General features: G+C 41.6%; 1 protein-coding gene across 1 annotated transcript in view; it reads left to right on the top strand.

Annotated features, from left to right (window-relative positions):
• Window positions 1–23,223, top strand: part of LOC116990378 — an 86,967-nt gene that overhangs the window by 46,693 nt on the left and 17,051 nt on the right. The window contains exons 51-71 of the mRNA XM_033047995.1: window positions 1,147–1,324; window positions 1,433–1,530; window positions 1,905–1,925; window positions 4,118–4,295; window positions 4,403–4,500; window positions 4,875–4,895; window positions 7,069–7,246; window positions 7,354–7,451; window positions 7,811–7,831; window positions 9,089–9,266; window positions 9,682–9,779; window positions 10,865–11,039; window positions 11,318–11,415; window positions 13,944–14,118; window positions 14,376–14,473; window positions 16,654–16,828; window positions 17,775–17,872; window positions 19,681–19,855; window positions 20,129–20,226; window positions 21,955–22,129; window positions 23,035–23,132. Coding sequence (XP_032903886.1) covers window positions 1,147–1,324; window positions 1,433–1,530; window positions 1,905–1,925; window positions 4,118–4,295; window positions 4,403–4,500; window positions 4,875–4,895; window positions 7,069–7,246; window positions 7,354–7,451; window positions 7,811–7,831; window positions 9,089–9,266; window positions 9,682–9,779; window positions 10,865–11,039; window positions 11,318–11,415; window positions 13,944–14,118; window positions 14,376–14,473; window positions 16,654–16,828; window positions 17,775–17,872; window positions 19,681–19,855; window positions 20,129–20,226; window positions 21,955–22,129; window positions 23,035–23,132 — 2,532 coding nt within the window. The remainder of the gene's footprint in view (window positions 1–1,146; window positions 1,325–1,432; window positions 1,531–1,904; window positions 1,926–4,117; window positions 4,296–4,402; window positions 4,501–4,874; window positions 4,896–7,068; window positions 7,247–7,353; window positions 7,452–7,810; window positions 7,832–9,088; window positions 9,267–9,681; window positions 9,780–10,864; window positions 11,040–11,317; window positions 11,416–13,943; window positions 14,119–14,375; window positions 14,474–16,653; window positions 16,829–17,774; window positions 17,873–19,680; window positions 19,856–20,128; window positions 20,227–21,954; window positions 22,130–23,034; window positions 23,133–23,223) is intronic.

The following is a 23,223-nucleotide window of genomic DNA, read 5'->3' as shown; positions in this document are numbered from 1 at the left end:
CCCTCTCTTGAACAAAGGAGTAACTTCTTTGTTTCTCGGGTCCTCTGACAGCAATTAGTCATGTGAGGAAAGTGACTCACTTAAGACTCATTTGAGTATTCTGCCAGGCATGATTCAGGATTGCAGGAGGTGAGATTGTCATGAGGAGAACCAGGAAAACTAGACATGGATTTTGTAGTAATTCTGTGACTTGGTATCAGGCTGGTAATTTATAAAGTTGGGAAAGAAGAAATTGCAAGGACTAGGAATACAAAGTACAGCAGATACTGGATTACAAAATAAGAAATAAAGTGCTGGAGTAACTGATCATGTCAGGCATCATCTCTGGGATCATGAATAGGTGATATTTTGAGTGGGGACCCTTCTTCAGACTAGAACATGTTTCTCCAGGGATTGTAGAATGGAAAGTCGTCTCTGTCCCTTTGGACTCCAGGTACATGCACCACTGTCTCAGCATGAGAGGAAGATATTTTGGGATTGAAATACGATTAGTTGTTTCACTCAGAAGGTGGTGTATTTTTGACATTCTTGATTCCAGAGAGCATTCGAGGACATTCAGAAGTGATTGGTAGTTTTCTGGACGTTAAAGGATATGTTGATAGTGCTGGAAAATGGACTAGAAATAGAAGATTGCTAGTTCAAATGGCCATATGTCTGGCTCCTGTTCCTAATTCTTACTTTCTTTTCTGATATTCACATTTATGTGTTAGAAGGCAACTACAGTACCCAACTTCATGTGTGGTGTTAATTCATCGTAAAGGCCTGTCATTTTTGTGATCATCTTTGCCCCTCTCTTGAACAAAGGAGTAACCCTTGTCTTCCCTCTCTCTCTCCAGCCCTCACCTGCTGCAATCATCCTACTAGTTTTACTGTTGGTATCCCCTCATTATTACCTCCTCCAAAGTCAACAATGAACCATGTGGGCTCTTTGACCATTAGTGCAGGCTCTGATTTGTTCTGTACATTTTCAAACCTCTAATTTCTCTCTCACCGGTCTCTCAGTTCGAGGAATGGTCTCGACATGAACCGTCACCTATTTCTTTCCTCTAGAGATGCGACCTGCCGAACTAATTTGCTGCAACATGTTGTGTCAATCCATCAGACCCAATGTTCACTTTCAATCTACTTTCGCTTTCTTCTCTTCAGTGGGGAATTGCAAAACTGCGTGGTTTGACCGTGATAACCCATCAGGAAATGGAGATTATGAAATCTTCCCCAATCTGCGAACTGAGAATCCCGGTCAGATCTGCACGGATCCAATCGCCTGTGAGGTGGAGACAACGTCAGGGATTCCGGCCTCACAGTCTGGAGAGAACATTGCCAGGTACAAAATATAGCCGGCCATATTTAAAGCACTTTTATTATTTCATTCAAAGAGCATCAGTAGTTTTATCAACAACTTTATCATATGTCCCTACATTCTACTCAACAGTTGCAACGTTTCTACTGGATTCTTTTGTGTGAACAACAACCAACGTGATCGCGCATGTCAAGATTACAGAATACGATTCACCTGCCCTGATTCCTTTTGTGAGTATGAGGCAATTGTAAAATATCATTTGTGAATATTAGCTACTGAATTAAGTGTGAAGCTGATTATAACACAGACTGTAATAACTACTCACACTTTGCTTAGCCACCCTCTTCCTGTCCCTCTGTTTGCTGATTTCCAGACTTTCCAATAGTAAATTCATCCCCATCTTAGACACCCCCCCTTCTTTGGCAGTCCCTTTGGATGGAGGGTGGCATGCCTCTTCTCTGGTTCTTTGTGTTCTGATGTGGTTGATGAGGCTAACGTGTGGTGTGCAGACATTTGCACAGAAGGGGCAGATATCTGCTGATAATCATTAAGTCTGAACATGTTTCAAATGACGATTAACTGAATTGTATGTTTCTCCTTTTAGGTGGTGTTACCGAACCTCCTGGTGAGTATATCGCTCCCATGATAAAGAGTGCAATGTTAACAGCAATATGAAAGCTCTTACGAGCTACATCCAGTATTTTTTAATGTCCGCTACATAATAACCAGGTTAAAACACTGCCATAACAGATTATAGGCGCTTCAGTGCGACTGAACCTCAAGAGTTGCTTGTAGTTATCAGCTTATTAAGGAAACAAAATGTGTCCATGCCATGGAGGGAATGCGAAACAGATTCATGGGATAGGTAACAGAAATTGTGATTTAGCCACATGAGAAGAAATTGCAAAGATTAGGAATACAAGGTACAGTAGATATTGGATTACAAAATAAGAAATAAAGTGCTGGAATAACAGATCATGTCAGGCATCATCTCCAGGATCATGAATAGGTGATGTTTCGATTCGGGACCCATCTTCAGACTAGAACCTTTTTCTCTAATGATTGTAGAATGGAAAGTCATCTCTGTCCCTTTGGACTCCAGGTACATGCACCACTGTCTCAACATGAGAGGTAGATGTTTTGGGATTAAAATACGATAAATTGATTCACTCAGAAGGTGGTGTATTTTTGTCATTCTTCATTGCAGAGAGCATTCGAGGACATTCAGAAGTGATTGTTAGTTTTCTGGTCATTAAAGTTGATAGTGCTGGAAAAAGGACCTGAAGTGGACGATTGCTAGTTCAATTGGCCATATCTCTGACTCCTGCTCCTAATTCTTACTTTCTTTTCTGATATTCTGATTTATTTGTTAGAAGGTAACTAGAGTACTCATAAAAACTTCATGTGTGGTGTTAATTCATCGTAAAGGCCTGTCATTTCTGTGATCATCTTTTCCCCTCTCTTGAACAAAGGAGTAACTTCTGCGTTTCTCCGGTCCTCTGACATCACTTGTTCACTTGAGGAATGTGACTCACTTAAGAGTAATTTGAGTATTCTGCCAGGCGTGATTCAGGATTGCAGAAGGTGGGATTGTCACGAGGAGGACCAGGAAAACTAGACATGGATTTTGTAGGAATTCTGGGACATGGTAACAGGCTGGTAATTTATAAAGTTGGGATTTTATTGAGGAGAGAGTGATGGCGATTGATGTGAAGGAGTGAGGACCAATGGCAGCAGTGAGAGGAAACAGTCACCAACATCAGCAAATATGGGGCAAGAAGAAATAAGTGAGTGATGGGCAGAACAGTGAACAAGGTGGAGGGAGCTGGAACCAGGTCTCATGTACTTGAGTATGTCATGCGTTCTGAAGAGAAATATTGTTCATGTAAGTTGTGCCTGACAAGGTTAGCAAATCTATCAGGTCTATAAGACCAAATGTGTACAAAGCACCAGCAGTTGCATGATTACTCCGATGATAGTCTCAAAATGCTGGAGCTACTCAGTGGGTCAGTCAGCATCTCTGGAGAAAAGGAATAGATTGTCATGAGGAGACCAGTCTTCAGTCTGAGAGTCAGGGGAGAGGGAAACTAGCGTTATGAAAACGTACAGAACAAAGCAGAGCTGGCACCAATGGCCAAAGAGCCCACAATAATAAACCTTATCGGACGACTAAGGTGGAGAAGAGATGGAGAGAGTTGGAAGGCAAAGATTACATGAAATTAGAGAAATTAATGTGCAAATATTGGGTTGTAAGCTACCCAACCAAAATATGAGGTGCTGTTACTCCAATTTGCATAAGGCCTTACTCTACAATGGAGGTGGTGCAGGACAGAAAAGCATTCTGACAGTGGAGACAGACTCGTTCTGTCCTGGGTCACCTCTAATGTCAGAGTTCGGCCACATGTAAATTGAACAGAACCTCATATTTCGCTTGCTTAGCTGACAACCCAGCATTATGAATATTGAATATTTTAAATTAAAGTAACCCTTGCATTCTCTCTCTCTCCATCCCTCACTTGCCCCATCCATCCTGCAAGTTTTGCTGTTTGTATCCCTTCGTTATCACCTCCTCCAAAGCCAACAATGAACCATGTGGGCTCTTTGACCATTAGTGCAGGTTCTGAATTGTTCTGAACCTTTCCATACCCAGATTTTCTCACTCCCCTGACTCTCTGCCTGAAGAAGGATCACGACATGAAAGGTCACCTATTCCTTACCTCTAGAGATGCTACCTGGAGCTAATTTGCTCCATAATTTTGTGTCAATCTGTCAGACCCAATGTTCACTTTGAATCTACTTTCTCTTTCTGCTCTTCAGTAGGGAATTGCAAAACTCCGTGGTTTGACCGTGATAACCCATCAGGATTTGGAGATTATGAAACGTTCCCCCATCTGCGAAATGAGAATCCCGGTCAGATCTGCACGGATCCAATTGCCTGTGAGGTGGAGACAATGTCTGGGATACCGGCCTCACAGACTGGAGAGAACATTGCCAGGTACAAAATATAGTCGGCCATAATATTGCACTTTTATTATTTCATTCAATGTGCATCAGTAGTTTTATCAACTACTTTATCACACCTCCCTACATTCTACTCAACAGTTGCAACGTTTCTACTGGATTCTTTTGTGTGAACAGCAACCAACCTGATCGCGCATGCCAAGATTACAGAATACGCTTCATCTGCCCTGATTCCTTTTGTGAGTATGAGGCAATTGTAAAAAAATATTTGTGAATATTAGCTACTGAATTAAGAGTGGAGCTGATTATAACACAGACTGTAATAACAACTCACACTTTGCTTAGCCACCCTCTTCCTGTCCCTCTGTTTACTGATTTCCAGAATTTCCAATAGTAATTTCATCCCCATCTTAAACCCTCCTCCTTCTTTGACAGTTCCTTTGGCTGGAGGGTGGCATGCCTCTTCTCTGGTTCTATGAGTTCTAATCTGGTTGATGAGGCCAACGTGTGTTGTGCAGACTCTTGCACAGAAGGGGCAGATATCTGCTGACAATCATTAAGTCTGAACATGTTTCAAATGACGATTAACTGAATTGTATGTTTCTCCTTTTAGGTGGTGTTACCGAACCTCCTGGTGAGTATATCGCTCCCATGATAAAGAGTGCAATGTTAACAGCAATATGAAAGCTCTTACGAGCTACATCCAGTATTTTTTAATGTCCGCTACATAATAACCAGGTTAAAACACTGCCATAACAGATTATAGGCGCTTCAGTGCGACTGAACCTCAAGAGTTGCTTGTAGTTATCAGCTTATTAAGGAAACAAAATGTGTCCATGCCATGGAGGGAATGCGAAACAAATTCATGGGATAGGTAACAGAAATTGTGATTTAGCCACATGAGAAGAAATTGTAAAGATTAGGAATACAAGGTACAGCAGATATTGGATTACAAAATAAGAAATAAAGTGCTGGAGTAACTGGTCATGTCAGGCATCATCTCTGGGATCATGAATAGGTGATGTTTCGATTCGGGACCCATCTTCAGACTAGAACCTTTTTCTCTAATGATTGTAGAATGGAAAGTCATCTCTGTCCCTTTGGACTCCAGGTACATGCACCACTGTCTCAACATGAGAGGAAGATGTTTTGGGATTAAAATACGATAAATTGATTCACTCAGAAGGTGGTGAATTTTTGTCATTCTTCCTTCCAGAGAGCATTCGAGGACATTCAGAAGTGATTGTTAGTTTTCTGGTCATTAAAGTTGATAGTGCTGGAAAAAGGACCTGAAGTGGACGATTGCTAGTTCAATTGGCCATATCTCTGACTCCTGCTCCTAATTCTTACTTTCTTTTCTGATATTCTGATTTATTTGTTAGAAGGTAACTAGAGTACTCATAAAAACTTCATGTGTGGTGTTAATTCATCGTAAAGGCCTGTCATTTCTGTGATCATCTTTTCCCCTCTCTTGGATTACAAAATAAGAAACAAAGTGTTGGAGTAACTGATCATGTCAGGCATCATCTCTGGGAATCATGAATAGGTGATGTTTCGTGTCAGGATCCTTCTTCAGACTAGAACCAACGTTTCTACTGGACATTCAACAATATGTTGATAGTGCTGGTAAATGGACCTGAAGTTGAAGATTGATGTTCAAATGGCCATATCTCTGACTCCTGCTCCTAATTCTTACTTTCTTTACTGATGTTCTGATTTATGTTTTGTAGGCAACTAGAGTACTCTTATCAACTTCATGTGTGGTGTTAATATATCGTAAAGGCCTGTCATTTTTGGGATCATCGTTGCCCCTCTCTTGAACAAAGGAGTAACTTCTTTGTTTCTCGGGTCCTCTGACAGCAATTAGACATGTGAGGAAAGTGACTCACTTAAGACTCATTTGAGTATTCTGCCAGGCATGATTCAGGATTGCAGGAGGTGAGATTGTCATGAGGAGAACCAGGAAAACTAGACATGGATTTTGTAGTAATTCTGTGACTTGGTATCAGGCTGGTATTTGGGATTTTATTGAGGAGAGAGTGATGGCGATTGATGTGAAGAGGTCAGGACCAATGGCAGCAGTGAGAGGAAACAGTCACCAACATCAGCAAATATGGGGCAAGAAGAAAAAAGTGAAGTGATGGGCAGAACAGTGAACAAGGTGGAGGGAGCTGGAACCAGGTCTCATGTACTTGAGTATGTGATGCGTTCTGAAGAGAAAGATTGTTCATGTAAGTTGTGCCTAACAAGGTTAGCAAATTATCAGGTCTATAAGACCAAATGTGTACAAACAATTTGCAGATGCTGGTTAACTCTGAAGATAGACACAAAATGCTGGAGCTACTCAGCAGGTCAGACAGCATCTCTGAGCTGTTTTCAGTCATGAGAGCAAATTGGAGGAACAGCACCTCATATTTCGCTTGCTCAGCTTACAACCCAGCATTATGAATATTCATTATTTTTAATTCAAATAACCCTTGCATTCCCTCTCTCTCCATCCCTCACCTCCCCTAATCATCCTGCTAGTTTTACTGTTTGTGTCCACTTGTTATCCCCCCCTCCAAAGCCAACAATGAACAAAGTGGGTTCTTCGGCCATTAGGTCAGGGTCTGATTTGTTCTGTTCCTTTTCATACCCCTAATTTTTCTCTCCCCTGACTGTTAGTCTGAAGAAGGGTCTCGTCATGAACATCACCTATTCCTTTCCTCTAGAGATGCGACCTGTCCAGTTAATTTGCTGCAACATGTTGTGTCAATCCATCAGGCCCAATGTTCACTTTGAATCTACTTTCTCTTTCTGCTCCTCAGTGGGGAATTGCAAAACTGCGTGGTTTGACCGTGATAACCCATCAGGAAATGGAGATTATGAAATATTCCCCAATCTGCGAACTGAAAATCCCGGTCAGATCTGCACGGATCCAATCGCCTGTGAGGTGGAGACAACGTCAGGGATTCCGGCCTCACAGACTGGAGAGAACATTGCCAGGTACAAAATATAGCCGGCCATAATATTGCACTTTTATTATTTCATTCAAAGAGCATCAGTGGTTTTATCAACTACTTTATCGCACCTCCCTACATTCTACTCAACAGTTGCAACGTTTCTACTGGATTCTTTTGCATGAACAGCAACCAACGTGATCGCGCATGTCAAGATTACCGAATACGATTCACCTGCCCCGATTCATTTTGTGAGTATGAGGCAATTGTAAAATATCATTTGTGAATATTACTGAATAATGAGCGGAGCTGATTATAACATAGACTGTAATAACTACTCACATTTTGACTAGCCACCCTCTTCCTGTCCCTCTGTTTGCTGATTTCCAGACTTTCCAATAGTAAATTCATCCCCACCTTAAACACCCCTCCTTCTTTGACATGTAGTGTGGCATGTCTCCTCTCTGCTTCTGTGGGGTCTGAAGTGGTTGATGAGACCAATGTGTGTTGTGCAGACTCTTGCAGTTACGGGACAGATATTGCCTCACATTTATTACTTCTGAACACACTTCAAATGATAATTAACTGGATTGTTTGTTTCTCCTTTTAGGTGATGTTACCGAACCTCCTGGTGAGTATATCCCCTCGCATGATAAATCGGGCATTATTGACAGCAAGAATAAAGCTCTTTACAGCTTCATCAAGTATGTTTTAATATCCGCTACATAATAATCGTTGAAAAACTGCTATACAGATAATAGGGTCTTCAATGCAACTACTCCTCAAGGTTATCTGCAGTTATCATCTTATTCATGAAACAACATTTGTTCATGCCATGGAGTGAATGCAACACAGATTCATTGGGCTGGTTGCAGAAATTGCTCTATTGCCGCAAGGGGAGAGATTGAAAAGACTAGGAATACAAAGAAATGCAGATACCGGGTTACAAAATATGACACAAGGTGCAGGAGTAACTCATCATGTCAGACATGGGTTCATGGAAAGGTGGCGTTTCGGCACGGGTATTCTCGATGAGAACTTTTTTCTCTCAAGATTGTGGAATAGAAAGTCATCTCGTTCCCTGAGGACTCCCGGTTTAGGCACCACTGTCTCAGAATGAGATGGAGATATTTTGGGACTGCAATACGGTAAATTGTTTCACTCAGAAGGTGGCGTATTTTTGTCATTTTTCATTCCAGAGAACATTCGAGGACATTCAAAAGAGATTGTTTGTTTTCTGGACATTAATGGATATGTTCAGAGTGCTAGAAAATCGGCCTAAGATAGAAGATTGCTAGTGAACGATGAATGTGAAACAGTTTCAAAGGTTCCTATCTCTGACTCCTGCTCCTGATCATTTTTGCCCCTCAATTGACCAAAGGAGTAACTTCTGTGTTTCTCCGATCCTCGCAGCACTTGTTCATCCGAGGATGGTGACTCACTTAAGAGTCATTTGAATATTCTGCCAGGAATTGCTGGAGGTGGGATTGACATGAGGAAGACCAGGAAAGCTAGACATGAATTTCATAGGCATTCTGGAACATGGTATGAGGTTGGTAATTTACAAAGTTGGGGTTTTATTGAGGAGAGAGTGATGATGACAGATGTGATAGGGTCAGGACCTATGGCAGTAATGAGAAGAAACAGTCACCAATATCAACAAATATGGGGCAAGAAGAAAAAAGTGAAGTGATGGATAGAATAGTGAACAAGGTGGAGAGAGCTGGAGCCAAGTCTCATGTGCTTGAGTATGTGATGCGTTCTGAGAATAAACATTGCTTCATGTAAGTTGTGCCGAACTAGGTTAGCAGCAGTTCCATGACAAAGCTCTCCGGTCTAATTGACCCAATGTCCACTTTGAATTTTCTTTTTCTTTCATGCTCTTCAGTAGGAAACTGCAAAACAGACTGGTTTGACCGTGATAACCCATCAGGATTTGGAGATTATGAACTCCTCACCAATCTGAGATCTGAGAATCCCGGTCAGATCTGCATGGATCCAATCGCCTGTGAGGTGGAGACAACATTAGGGATTCCGGCCTCACAGACTGGAGAGAACATTGCCAGGTACAAGATATTGCCAGTCGTATTATTGTACTTCTATTATTTAATTTCATTGTGCATTAAGTATTTTATCAATTGTACCACATCTCACGGAGGCGCAGTTAGTAGAGCTGCTGCCTCGCACGACAGTGGCTCTTGTTTGATCCTGACCTCAGGTGCCGTCTGAATGGGTTTTGCAAGTTCTCCCTTTGACCTCGTGGGCTTTCTCTAGGTGCTCTGGTTTTCTCCTACCTTCGGAGGTTAATTGGGTTTTGTATATTGCCCGCAGTGCACAGGAAGTGGGGGAGAAAGTGGGATAACACTGAACTAGCATGAATAGATGACAAAAGGTTGTTGTGTACATGGTAGCCAAAGGCCACTTTCCATGCTGTCGTTCTACACTAAACTAAACTAAATCCCTCTTCACTATGCTCAACAGTTGCAACGCTTCTACTGGATTCTTTTGTGTGAACAGCAACCAACGAGATGGCGCATGTCAAGATTACAGAATACGATTCACCTGCCCGGAATCTTTTTGTAAGCATGAGGCAATTATAAAAATGCAATTGAGTACTTTAGCTACAGAAGCACCAGTGGGTAATCAGTTCCTGACACTGATTGTAATCACAGCTCATCTTTTGCTTGGTTACTCTCTTCCAGTCCCTAAAGTTGCAGATTTCTTTACCTTGCAATAATAAATCCATCCCAGCCTTAATCACTCCGCCTTCTTTGCAGCCCTTTTATTCTAATCAATTTCTGCAAGTTCTCCTATTCACTTACATACTAGAGACAATCTACAGTGATCAATTAACCTACCACCTTTTCGATCAGTTGGAAGATGGACTAAAATTTGAGGATTGGTAGTCGAGCTGCACTGACACTTACAGCTTCAATTATTTATTCTGATGGTTCACCACAGTAACATCAAGGTTTTTCTTTGGCTGAATAATTCAAACCCATCTCCTTCGAACAATCAAGAGGAAAAGGCAAGACGAAACACAATGACATCCAGATGGCCCTGCATGTCACACACCATACTATCTTGCACACATATCGGCCCCTGGTTCAAAATTCTGAAACAATTTCCCCCAGGAGCATTTTGGCAATATCTGCGTCATATCAATTTCATTGTCAATATGGCTGGTGGAGCCACTGGCTCTTGGTGCCAGATACCATGTAACAGTCTTGACCTAGGGAGCCGGGTATGCCGACCTCTATGTACTTATTGTGACCACATCGGAACCCTGGCGATGCTCTCGTTTCCTTCAGCATCTTAAAGCGCAGGTTGGTAGGTAAATTGGTTATGGTAAGCTGTCCCTAGTCTGGTAGGTGAGTGGTAAGAAGAGATAAAAATGAAGTATATTAGAACAAAATATTGGATTAATGGTTGGTTGAAGGTTAGCGCAGCCTCAGTGGGTTGAAAGGACTATTTCCGTGCCATATCTCTGTGTGAATCTATGATACCTCAAGGGCAAGTAGGCATGATAAAGACATCTGGTCAGTTCAGGGACATGGATAACACTATTTTACCTAAATAAAGTAAACCATTCAATTCCATATTTCGAGTATTTTTAATTCTGTGCTTAAAGGGATGTTCATAATCTGTTTCTGCCATTCCACAGGCAACTGCAAAACTCAGTGGTTTGATCGTGATGATCCAACAGGGCACGGCGATTATGAAGTTATCAAAAATCTGCGAAATGAAAATCCAGGTCTGATCTGCCCCAATCCAATTGCCTGTGAAGTGGAGACGTTGTCAGGAATTCCAGCCTCAAGCTCCGGAGATATTGTTTCCAAGTAAAAATGGATTCCTTACATTGTATTTCAAAACTGTGGGATAGAAGTTCATCTTTGCTCATTGGATGCTGGAAGACTGGTAATTCTGCTGACATGCAAGGTCATTGGAACTGAGTATGAGAGGCAATTGCTCATCGTCCAGCACCTGGTCAGCATTGGAGACCAAAGACAAATTTCCATCTCTGCCACTTTATTACATAGAATATAAATTGTTTTATCCATTGCCAAAATTCATAATGACTTTTTTTTTTAACAATCTCCTCTTTTGTGTTCAACAGCTGCAATGTTATTTCAGGATTTGTTTGTGTGAATGCAGAGCAAACAGATGGACGATGTGAAGATTATAGAATCCGGTTTATCTGCCCAGAATCATTCTGTAAGTAGTAGACATGTGTACAAGTTGACTGAATATGTTCTTCCATTTGGAGGAAAAATATCAGACAAAATGGAGCTCTAGGTTTGCGTTACGTTTGAAAAGATAGCGGCAGCTCCTCATCCACTGTTGTACAACGAGGACATCTGAGGTACAATGAATGAATTACTTTCTGACTGCATAGTCGAATGGTAGAAACACAGGATATTGAGGTCATGCCAGCTCAAGAGATGGAAAACGCAGACCAAACATTTGCATTTAGGAATGATAATTTATCCAGTGTACCCTGAGACACTTGTGAACATTACAATGAGCAACAATGCTAAACAGGCAATTAATATTCATCTTCCAGCACAGCTGATTTAACAAATTAAGTTGGATCTTTGATGCAGCAATGTACAGCCACAGGGCACAGGTGGTGGAGAGGGGGAGATTTCACTGACAAGGTATGGCAGGAAAGCAACTTACTCCATCCTACCAAAGATAGACACAAAGTGCTGGAGTAACTCAGAGGGACAGGCATCAACACTGGAGAGAAGGAATGGGTGATGAAGGGTCTCGACCCGAAATGTCACCTATTCCTTCTCTCCAGAGTGTTCTGTCCTTCCTTTTGTCCAGCTGAGTTACTCCAGCATTTTGAATCTATCTTCAGTTTAAACCAGCAATTGCAGTTACTTACTACACCTACTGCATCCTATCACTACAAACCAGCAGGGGACACGTCAGGAACATTGTGAGACAGTCCCATCTATATGATTCAAAGCACTGATCCACTGTCCATCCATCACCAAAACATCAAACATCTAAATCACAGGCATACAATCTGGAGTACACACTGCGCAGGATGCTGTTTCTTTTCAATGCCTCTGGTTTTCTATGACTGAGAGGAGAAATAATGTATTTATCATGACATTTGTGAAACTGTGATTGCCTCACAGTGCGAGCTTCCCAGATTCAGATTCCAATTAAGATTAGTTTATTGTTGTATGCACCAAAATACAATGAAATTATTTGTTCCCATGACATTCACAGTAAACAGCAATGATAAATGCAACAATAAACACGATGATGAGTGCAAAACAGCAGAATGGTGTAAAATTGTAGTGTAAAAATAAGTAAGCTGCAATAACGGAATAAATGAATGAGGTACAGATAAAAATAAGAGTACAAGGCAGTATCTCCAATGAGAGATATGAAAGAAGTGATCGGTTCAGGAGTCTTGTATTAATAGAGAAGAAAGTGTTCTTAAGTCTGGACATCCTTGCTTTCAAGCTCCAGTACCTTATCCCTTAAGATAAAAGAGAGGTCAGGGCTGTAGATATCCTTGATGATAATTCGAGCCTTCCTGCTAATAGACTGGGGTGTCGATAATGGACTGGGCTGCGTTCACCACTTTCTGTACCATACTATCTTGCACAACTATCATTCCTGCAGTTTCAAGCAGTCAATAGTAGAGTTGTTGCCATGCCAGGCTGAGACGCATCTCGTCGAAATACTTTTCATTGCAAATCTGTAGTAGTCCAACAGGCATGCCATATCTTCTCAGATGCCTACGAAAGTAAATACACTGTTGAGCTTTCTAGGGCACATCAGTGTGAAGGGTCAGTCAACCCTGAGGGTCACCTGTGTTGAGGGTTAGAGGGAGGGAATGTTAGGGCCAATTCTACCCAACAGTGGTCTGTCTGCCAGTCAGCAAGTCGAGGAGCCGGTTACAGAGAGAGGTCCCAAGGACAAGGTCCAGAATTTTGATCCTGGCTTTGCGTGCAACCTGTGTGGATATTTTACATTCTCCCTGTAACCCCATGCGTGTTTTCTAGGTGCTCTGATTTCTTCCAACATCTGAAAAAAGTACATGGACAGGTACATGGATGGGCAAATGGGACTGGCTTAGATAAGACACTTTAGTAGGCATGAAGACATTGGGCTGAAGGACGTGTCTGTGCTATGACTTTATAAGAGTGGGTTGTTAAGCCAAGTGCCCACTATAATTTGTCCCTAGACTGGACATGAGTGGTAAGAGGAGTTGATAAAAGAGTGGGGGAGAAAACAACATATGGATGAATATCAAATTAGTGTAAATAGTTGGTCAGAGTTTGCATGGATTCTCTGGTGAATCTCTGGAATTCTCTGCCACAGAAGGTAGTTGAGGCCAGTTCATTGGCTATATTTAAGAGGGAGTTAGAGGTGACCCTTGTGTCTAAGGGGATCAGGGGGTATGGAGAGAAGGCAGGTACGGGATACTGAGTTGGATGGTCAGCCATGATCATATTGAATGGTGGTGCAGGCTCGAAGGGCCGAATGGCCTACTCCTGCACCTAATTTCTATGTTTCTATGGATTCAGCGGGCCAAATGGCTCTATGAATCTCACAATGGCTCTATGACATCTCAAGGGCAAGTAGACATGGGAAAGAAAACTGAACTGTTATGGATAGAGATATCTAAATACCGTAAACCATTCAATTAAATGTTGGGGGTATTCTCAATTCTTTGACTAAATGGTTGTTCACAATCTATTTCTACCATTCCACAGGTAACTGCAAAACTCAGTGGTTTGATCGTGATGATCCAACAGGATACGGCGATTATGAAAACCTTGCAAATCTCCGTAAAGAAAATCCAGGTCTTATCTGCCCCAATCCAACTGCCTGTGAAGTGGAGACGCTGTCAGGAATTCCAGCCTCAAGCTCCGGAAACATTGTTTCCAAGTAAAAATTAATCCCTTCCATTATATTTCAATGCTGTGGGTTAGAAATTCATCTTTTGTCACTGCAAAAAGGATTTTGAGGAGTAGAATTGTACCGGAAGGGAGTACCACAGTTGCTAATATTCCAACACCTTCTCAACACTGGTGGCCAACGATTAATTTCTATGCTAGCCCTTTTATTCATCAGAATTTATATTATTTTGTCCAATGCCGTCTTAATGACCTTACGTTTACAATCTCCTCTTTTGTATTCAACAGCTGCAACGTTATTTCAGGATTTACTTGTGTCAATGCAGAGCAAACAGATGGACAATGTGAAGATTATAGAATACGATTTACCTGTCCAGATTCATTCTGTAAGTCATAGACAAGGATACAAGTTAATTTACGGACTGTGTTCTTCCACTTGGAGAGCAGTATCATCTCTTTCAAAGCTCAAGCTTTGCTCTATGTTTGAATAAGATTCTTTCCAGTTGTTTATCCACTGTTGCACAAGAGACCTGGGGTATAACAGATGAAATGCTTTCTGACTACATCACTGAATAGTCGAAATGCAGGACATAGAGGCCATGCCATTTCATGAGGTGGAGAATGCAGGTCAAACATTTGTGCTTAGGAATGATAATTCATCCCGGTTTCCCAAGCTACACTGGTGAACATTACAGTGTGCAATGATGTGACACACCCAAAATCTTCATGTTCCACAGGCTGCTCATGAAACAAGTTAAAATGGACCCTTAATGTTGCAATCTGCAGCCATAGGGCACAGATATTGGAGGGAGGGAAATTCCACAAGTAAAAGTTGGCAGTAAAACAATCTACTCTCTCTCCTATCGTTGCATTAACAGTTTAAGGATAAGGGGGAAATCTTTTAGGACCGAGATGAGGAAAACTTTTTTCACACAGAGAGTGGTGAATCTCTGGAATTCTCTCCCGCAGAAGGTAGTTGAGGCCAGTTCATTGGCTATATTTAAGAGGGAGTTAGATGTGGCCCTTGTGGCTAAAGGGATCATGGGGTATGGAGAGAAGGCAGGTACAGGATACTGAGTTGGATGATCAGCCATGATCATATTGAATGGCGGTGCAGGCTCGAAGGGCCGAATGGCCTACTCCTGCACCTATTTTCTATGTTTCTATGTTTCTAAGCCACATGCCAGGAGCATTGTGGACTGTCTCGTCTATGCACCTCGTTGCACCAATCTGCAGCCAATCCATTACCCACACCATCAATTTCTGCACTGCTGATACGCCATCTGGTGTACATATGGTATACAGGATGCTGCTTCCTTTTGCTGGAAGGAAGTGTCTCTGGGGAAGTGGTTAATTATCTATGACTAAGATGGAAAATCATTTATTCACGAGACGTTAAGTGTGTACAAATCTTTGATTGCCAGATTAATGGACAGTCAGATTGAGGGAATTGAGGATTGTGCTTGTTTCATGGGAATCATTGAGGCAGACATGGAAACGGGTTCTTGGGGCCACTAAATCCACACCGACCACCAAATACCCATCAACACTTAATGCAGTTTATTTTCCTTATGTTCCAATCAGCTCCCTGCAGATTCTATAGGAAGGAGCTGCAGATGCTGGTTTAAATTGATAGACACAAAAAGCTGGAGTAACTCAGTGGAATGGGTGATGTTTTGCGTCAAGACTGATACATTGGTCGAGGCTGAAGAAGGGTCTCGACCCGAAACGTTACCCATTCCTTTTCTCCAAAAATGCTGCCTGTCCCGCTGAGTTACTCCAGCATTTTGTATCTATCCCTGTCCTTATCAGCTACGTTGATAAGGACAGGACAGTGTTCGGCCCTTGTTTCCTTAGGCAACAACCAACTCTTTTAATGTTAAGTGCTCTGTGATTGCCTTGGCACCATGACACAGGTTTCCTGATCTCTTTCCAGTAGTTCGTCTTTTCATTCTCACTAATCCGGCTGGTGTCATTGGAAAACGGAAAGATCAGGTTGGCATTGTAGTTGGCCCCACAGTGATGGGAGTACAGAGAGCAAGAGCAGGGGAGTGAGTACACAGCCCTGAGGGGCACCAGTGACGAGTGTCAGTGTGGAGAAAATGACTAGTTCTAAACAATTGATGATGTCTGCGGGTCAGGAAGTCTAGAAGCCAGTTGTAGATGGAGGTCCCAAGACCAAGGGCCAGAACTTTGATCCTAACCTTGGGTGCTATCTGTGTGGAGTTTCCACTTTCTCCCTGAGATAGTGTTTGAATGCTGCCAATGCTCTGGTTTCATCCAGCATCTCTAAAAAGATAATTGACCATTATAAATTGTCCCTAATCTGGTTGGACTAGTGGATATAGTTGACTCATGGTTGGCCAAAAGACCTGTTCTCATGCTGTATCTTTCAAAGACTCTATGGCACTTCAAGGGCAAGTAGGCATAGGAAAGAAACTTGATCTGTTTGGGGAAAGCGATAAGTTATTTCTCAAAGTAAAGTAAACCACCCAATTAAATGTTTGTGTTATTCTTAATTATTTGTTTAATGGGTTGTTCATAATCTCTTTCTTCTATTTATCAGGCAACTGCAAAACTCAGTGGTTTGACCGTGATGATCCATCAGGACGCGGTGATTATGAAGATCTTACAAATCTCCGGAATGAAAATCCAGATCTTATCTGCCCCAATCCAACTTCATGTGAAGTGGAGACGCTGTCAGGAATTCCAGCCTCAAGCTCCGGTGACATTGTTTCCAAGTAAAAATTGATTCCTTACATTGTATTTCAAAGCTGTGGGATAGAAGTTCATCTTTGGTCACTGCTAAATGGATGTTGGAGGAATGGACAATTCTGCTGACATGTGTGGTAATTCGAACCAAGTATCAAAGACAATACTGCAGTTGCTCATTTTCCATCACCTGCTCAACACCAGTGACCAAAGGCAAATTGTGTAGGAAAGAACTGCAGATGCTGGTTTAAATTGAAGGTAGACACAAAATGCTGGAGCAACTCAGCGGGACAGGTAGCATCTCTCGAGAGAAGGAATGGGTGATGTTTCGGTTCGAGACCCTTCTTCAGACTGATGTCAGGGGAGTGGGCGGAACAGAGGCAGAATGTAGTCAGAGACAGTAAGACTCCTGTCAACTTCTATACATTGGCGAGACCAAGTGCAGGCTTGGCGATTGTTACGCTGAACACCTCCGCTCAGTCCGCCTTAACCGACCTGATCACCCGGTTGCTCAGCACTTTTAATCCCCCTCCCTTCCCCAATCTGACCTTTCTGTTTTGGGCCTCCTCCATTGTCAGAGTGAGGCTCAGTGCAAATTGGAGGAACAACACCTCATATTTCGCTTGGGTAGCTTATACCCCAGCGGTATCAACATTGACTTCTCTAACTTCAAATAGCCCTTGCTTTCCCTCTCTCTCCATCCCCTCCCCCTTCCCAGTTCTCTCACCAGTCTTACTGTCACCGACTACATTCTATCTCTGTCCTGCCCACTACCATGACATCAGTCTGAAGAAGGGTCTCGACCAGAAACGTCACCCATTCCTTCTCTCCAGAGATGCTGCCTGTCCCGCTGAGTTACTCCAGCATATGGTGTTTACCAAAGTCAAATTCCCATCTCCATCCCTTTATTTCACAGAACATAAAATGTGTTATCCATTCCCAGTTTAAAACAATATCCTTTTTTGTATTCAACAGTTGCAACGTTTTTTCAGGATTTGCTTGTGTCAATGCAGAGCAAACAGATGGACAATGTGAAGATTATAGAATACGATTTACCTGTCCAGAATCATTCTGTAAGTAGTAGACAAGTGGAAGTATTCAACACATGCACGTTGATTTATGATCTGTGTTCTTCCAGATGGGGGAAAAATATCACTGCCCGCCTTTCATAGTTCATGCATACTCTGTGCTCTAGATAGCTAGCTGCTTGTCCATTGTCCATTGTTGCACAATGACTGAGATACAACAGATGAAATGCCTTCTGACTGCACATTGCCTGATTGAAACACAGGACATAGAGGCCATGGCAGTTCAGGAGGTGGAAAATGTAAGCCACACATTTGCATTTAGGAATGACAAGTCATCCTTGGGTACCATGAGATGCTTGTAAACATTACAATAGGCAATGATGTGAAATAGCAAGGATGCGGCAAGGCAGTTAACAAAGGACTTGGTGGTTACAATCTGCTGCCACAGGGAACAGATGGTGGAGAGAGTGAAGTTTCAGATAAAGATTAAGCACCACCGGCAAGGCACATGTCATGAGCATTCTGGAACAGTCACATCTATGTGCAACAATCCACATCCCATCTATCAACCGCACCATCCATTTCTCCACAACTGGCACACCCACTAGAGTGCACACTGTACACAGTGAAGCTAGACAGACTATGCAATGAAGCTCCTCGACATCCAATCCTCAAATTCAAGTCTATCTTTGAACTGATTGATAGGTTGGGAGGATGCTATTTCCTTTTGCTGGAAGGGTTTCAATGTCTCAGGGGACATGCGAGACATATAAGGCAAACGAGAGGACATATGACGGCATGACAAAGTAATTTCTTCACTGCAGAGGTCGTGAAACTGGAATTCTCTGACTGTGTATGTGCGTGTGTGATCAGTTGTGGAATGTATGCAAAACTTCAATTGACAGATTTATGGACACTCAGGGAATAGTGGATTGTGTGAGTTTTATGGGAATCTTAGAGGGCAACAGCTGGGAAACATGCCCTTCGGCCCACCAAATCTGCACTGACCTACAAACACCCATCAGCACTAACTGCAATTGATTCCCTGCAGATTCTCTTGCCTATATAACTGGGAGTGACCAATCAACCTCCCAATCTGTCAATCAGTTAAAAGATGGACTTGAATTCAAGGATTGGATGTTGAGGTGTGGCATTGTAAATTCCAGCTTCACTTTAAGTTCTGACAGTGACTCATTAAGCCCCCTTTGGCAGAATCTTTCAAACCCATCTTCTCATGCTCCGAGAAGGAAATGGCAAGCGGATGAAGGGTGAACACCATCACATCCACATGCCCTGCATGTCACACACCATATTATCTTGCACAATTTTCACTATTCTTTTACTTTACTGGATTAAAACCCTGAAACTCAATCCTCAGAAGCACTCTAAGAATGTCCACAACATGTCAATTTTCACTGCTTTCTTCCCATATTCCAAGGCTAAGTTAACTGGCCATTGTAAGTTGTCCTTAGTCTGGTGAGGGAGTGGTCTTCTTCTTCTTGCGTATGGCGTGTACAGCCTAAAGTTGTTGGTCAACTTGTTCTATTTGATCTTGTTTGTGCACATTGGGTCGATTGCATTAGTCGAAACCGGGTGGACGAGAGGGAGTGGTAAGAGAAGTTGTTTAGAAAACGGGGATAATCAAATATGGTACTAACATTGGAGTAACTGACAATAGTTACAGTAGTACATAGTTGGCACAGACACTCTGGGCAGAAGGACATGTTTCTGTGCTTGCACCTCTTTGGGAAAGTGTTAACAGTATTTTATCGAACCACTCAATTATATGTTTGGGGGTGTACTCAATTATTTGCCCAAAAGGTCGTTCATAACCTATTTCTACCATTCGTTAGGTAACTGCAGAACTCAATGGTTTGATCGTGATGATCCATCAGGAAACGGTGATTATGAGGTTCTTACAAATCTCCGAAATGAAAATCCAGGTCTGATCTGCCCCAATCCAACTGGATGTGAAGTGGAGACACTGTCAGGAATTCCAGCCTCAAGCTCTGGAGACATTGTTTCCAGGTAATACTTAATCCCTTCCATTATACTTCAAAGTTATGGGATAGAAGTTCACCTTTGGTCTATCCCATAACCATGCTGACGTAAGACCATGGGAACTGAGTATTGGGGAGGTGTGTGTGTGTAACACAGTTTCTCATTTTCAAATTCTTGCTCACTTTGGTGACCAAAGGTAAATCTCTCTCTCTGCCCCTTTATTCCACAGAATATGAATTGTTTTATCCATCGCCTAGTTTTAATAACTCTTTTTACAATCTCCTATTTTGTATTTAACAGCTGCAGCATTATTTCAGGATTTTTATGTGTCAATGCAGAGCAGAGTGATGGACGCTGTGAAGATTATAGAATACGATTTATCTGCCCAGAATCATTCTGTAAGTATTAGAGATGTGTACAAGTTGATTTATGAACAGTGGTCTTTCACTTGGGGGGGAAAAGATACTTCGACTTTGCTATAAGTTTGAAAATGAAAGTGCCAGCTGCTTATCTAATGTTGCACAACTAGGACCAACAGATGAAATATACTCTGATTGCATAATTTATTGATCAAAACACAAGACATATGAGATCATTCAATATCTCCAATAGCTTCCTTACCACTGAAGTGTTGCTCACTGGCCTAAGTTCTCTCCACATGTCGATGGATTATCTCTACTTCCCTTTTAAACAAAGAACAACATTGACCAGTCATCCAGGACCTTGCCTGTGGCTAGAGATATTTGTCAAGTCCCCTACAATCTCCTATCTTGTGTTGCACAGTAACCTGGGAAAGGTTCCCATCAGGCCCTCAGAATCTATCCACAATGTTCTTCAAGAGTCCTAACATCATCTCCTTCTTGATTTCAAACTCCTCTTGCGTATCAATATTCTTCACATTAATCATTGGATGGGGAGAGGATGTTTCCACTAGTGGGAGAGTCTAGGACTAAAGGTCATAGCCTCAGAATTAAAGGACATTCTTTTAGGAAGGAGATGAGGAGAAATTTCTTTAGTCAGAGGGTGGTAAATCTGGAATTCTTTGTCACAGAAAGTTGTGGAGGCCAAGTCAGTGGGTATTTTTAAGGCAGAGATAGATAGATTCTTGATTGGTACAGGTGTCAGAGATTATGGGGAGAATGGGGTTGGGAGGGAGAGATAGATCATCCATGATTGAATGGCAGAGTAGACTTGATGGGCCAAATGGCCTAAATCGTCTCCTATCACTGTCCTTTGTGTCCTTCCCTTTTCTGATTTCATATGCAAAGTACTCATTTGGTACACTACTTCCTTTGACTCACAAATTCCCTCCTTTATCTTCGAGAGGTTCTACGTTCTCTCTTGTTACCTTCTTTTTAATGTGCAATTAATGAGTTTTAGAATTAATCTTGCTCAGCAAAAACATTTTATGGCCCTTTTCTCCCTTCTAATAGCCTGCACGAGTTATTTCCTAATATATATTCCTCAAAGGTCCTGTCTGATTTCATCTTATACCTTACATGTGCTTCTTTTTTTTTTGACAGAATTTACAACCTCTTGTCATCCAAGGTTACCTTACCTTGTCACCTTTATCCCCCCTCTCTTTCCTAGAACATGCCAGTCCTGAACCTTGATCAACTGGTCTTTCAACAATTCTCACATGTCAGATGCAGACTTGATTTTAATTGTATCTTACATTGATCAAAACTCTTTACTGTTTCGGACAGTCTATGTTGGATAGTGTCTGTAAACGCCATAAAATGAAACACACATATCATCCAATGCTAAAAGAAAGTATAAAATCTATAGCATATTTACAGAGACTTAATTATTATCTTATCCCAGTTACAGCTGACCTGAATATTTCGAGTACTAACAGTTAATTCTTGGAATGATCTGACATATTTAATACCCAAAAACACGTTCTTTCCCTTCTTGAGGAACATAGAATTCTATCATTATAATCTGGAATGATTCCTGTTTCTTTAGTTCCTTCCTGTAAAATAAAACGTTCTCAGCCATCATTTATCACTCCTGCAGCTACTTCTCCAAATGGTCATTGTTCTGCACACGTTCAGCAAAAGTTTCATTTATATCTTTCAGTGTTGTTCATATTCTGTTTTTTGTTTTGTTTTTCCATAAATCAGGTAATTGCAGAACTGAGTGGTTTGACCGGGATGACCCATCAGGTTTTGGGGATTATGAAGACCTTACAATTCTCCGAAAACAATATCCCAATAATATCTGCAATAATCCGACTGCCTGTGAAGTGGAGACAGTATCAGGAGTTCCAGCCTCAAGTACCGGGGATATTATTTCTGAGTAAATAATTATTCCTATCATTTTCCTTGCCTCTCTACCTATTTTGCATGCTTCAGATTTACAGTATTACACTGCTTGTCAAACATCCAATATTGATTGAGGTGTAATTTTCCCCAATTAGGAGAATTAAAGTTAATGACATGCTAGGAACCACATTTCTTGTCATCGAGCCTAGGGCTGAATAGGACCACTTGTGACTGCACCATTCAAACTGATCTAGAGTTGAGTTACCAGCTCCATATCCTCTCCATCACACTTACATCTACCTCTATAGTCTTGCATACTTCCATCCTGTCTCAGCATTTGCTAAAACTACCATTAACGTCTTTGTTACCTCAAGACTTGATTATTTCAATATTCTCCAAGAATGCTTGCATCACCTCTCTATCTCCCTGATCGTGTGACCCAATGCTCCAAGTTTGGTAATATTGTAATTTTAAAATTCTATTCTCATTTCCCATTCCTCCATGGCCTAGGTCTTTTTCTCCAATTCAAATTATTTGATAAATCTCTGCATCCTTCCATTGCTGGCCTCGTGCATGCCACTAATCACCTTGCTTTCAGTTGTCCAGCCCCTAATGCGTCATAATTATTTCCTTAATCCTCTGTGTCTTCCACTCCCTCTATAATATAGTTTAAATCCTACCTTCGTGGCCATCTCTCATTACATTCATTTTTGTGCCTTTCAGCGAGATTTTGTTTGATTAACTGCGAAGTACTTCAAGGTGTTTTTATGCTAGCTTCAACACAAACTACTGCTGATCTGTATCCTTACTGCAAAATATATTAATTGGTTTTACAACAAAATTAGCATTTTGCTTTAAATAAGTGCAGCATTTCTTTTTGATATTTCATTGATCTTTAGCAAACTCCATGATCATAACATACCATTCTTTATTGAATAGGTGCAGTATATTGTCTGGTTTTATTTGTTTGAATTCCGAGCAGATGGATGGGAAATGTGAGGATTACAGAATACGATTTATCTGCCCTGAATCGTTTTGTAAGTATTGAGCATTGGTAAAATTTGATTATTGAAGTATTGGAAACACTGGTGCCAATATTTATGTGGAAGACAGGAGAGCACCGATAAA

This window comes from Amblyraja radiata, chromosome 31 (assembly GCF_010909765.2).
Source record: "Amblyraja radiata isolate CabotCenter1 chromosome 31, sAmbRad1.1.pri, whole genome shotgun sequence".
Lineage (NCBI taxonomy): Eukaryota > Metazoa > Chordata > Chondrichthyes > Rajiformes > Rajidae > Amblyraja > Amblyraja radiata.
Note: the sequence above shows the minus strand (reverse complement) of the source record. Positions and strands in the feature narration are given on the sequence as shown.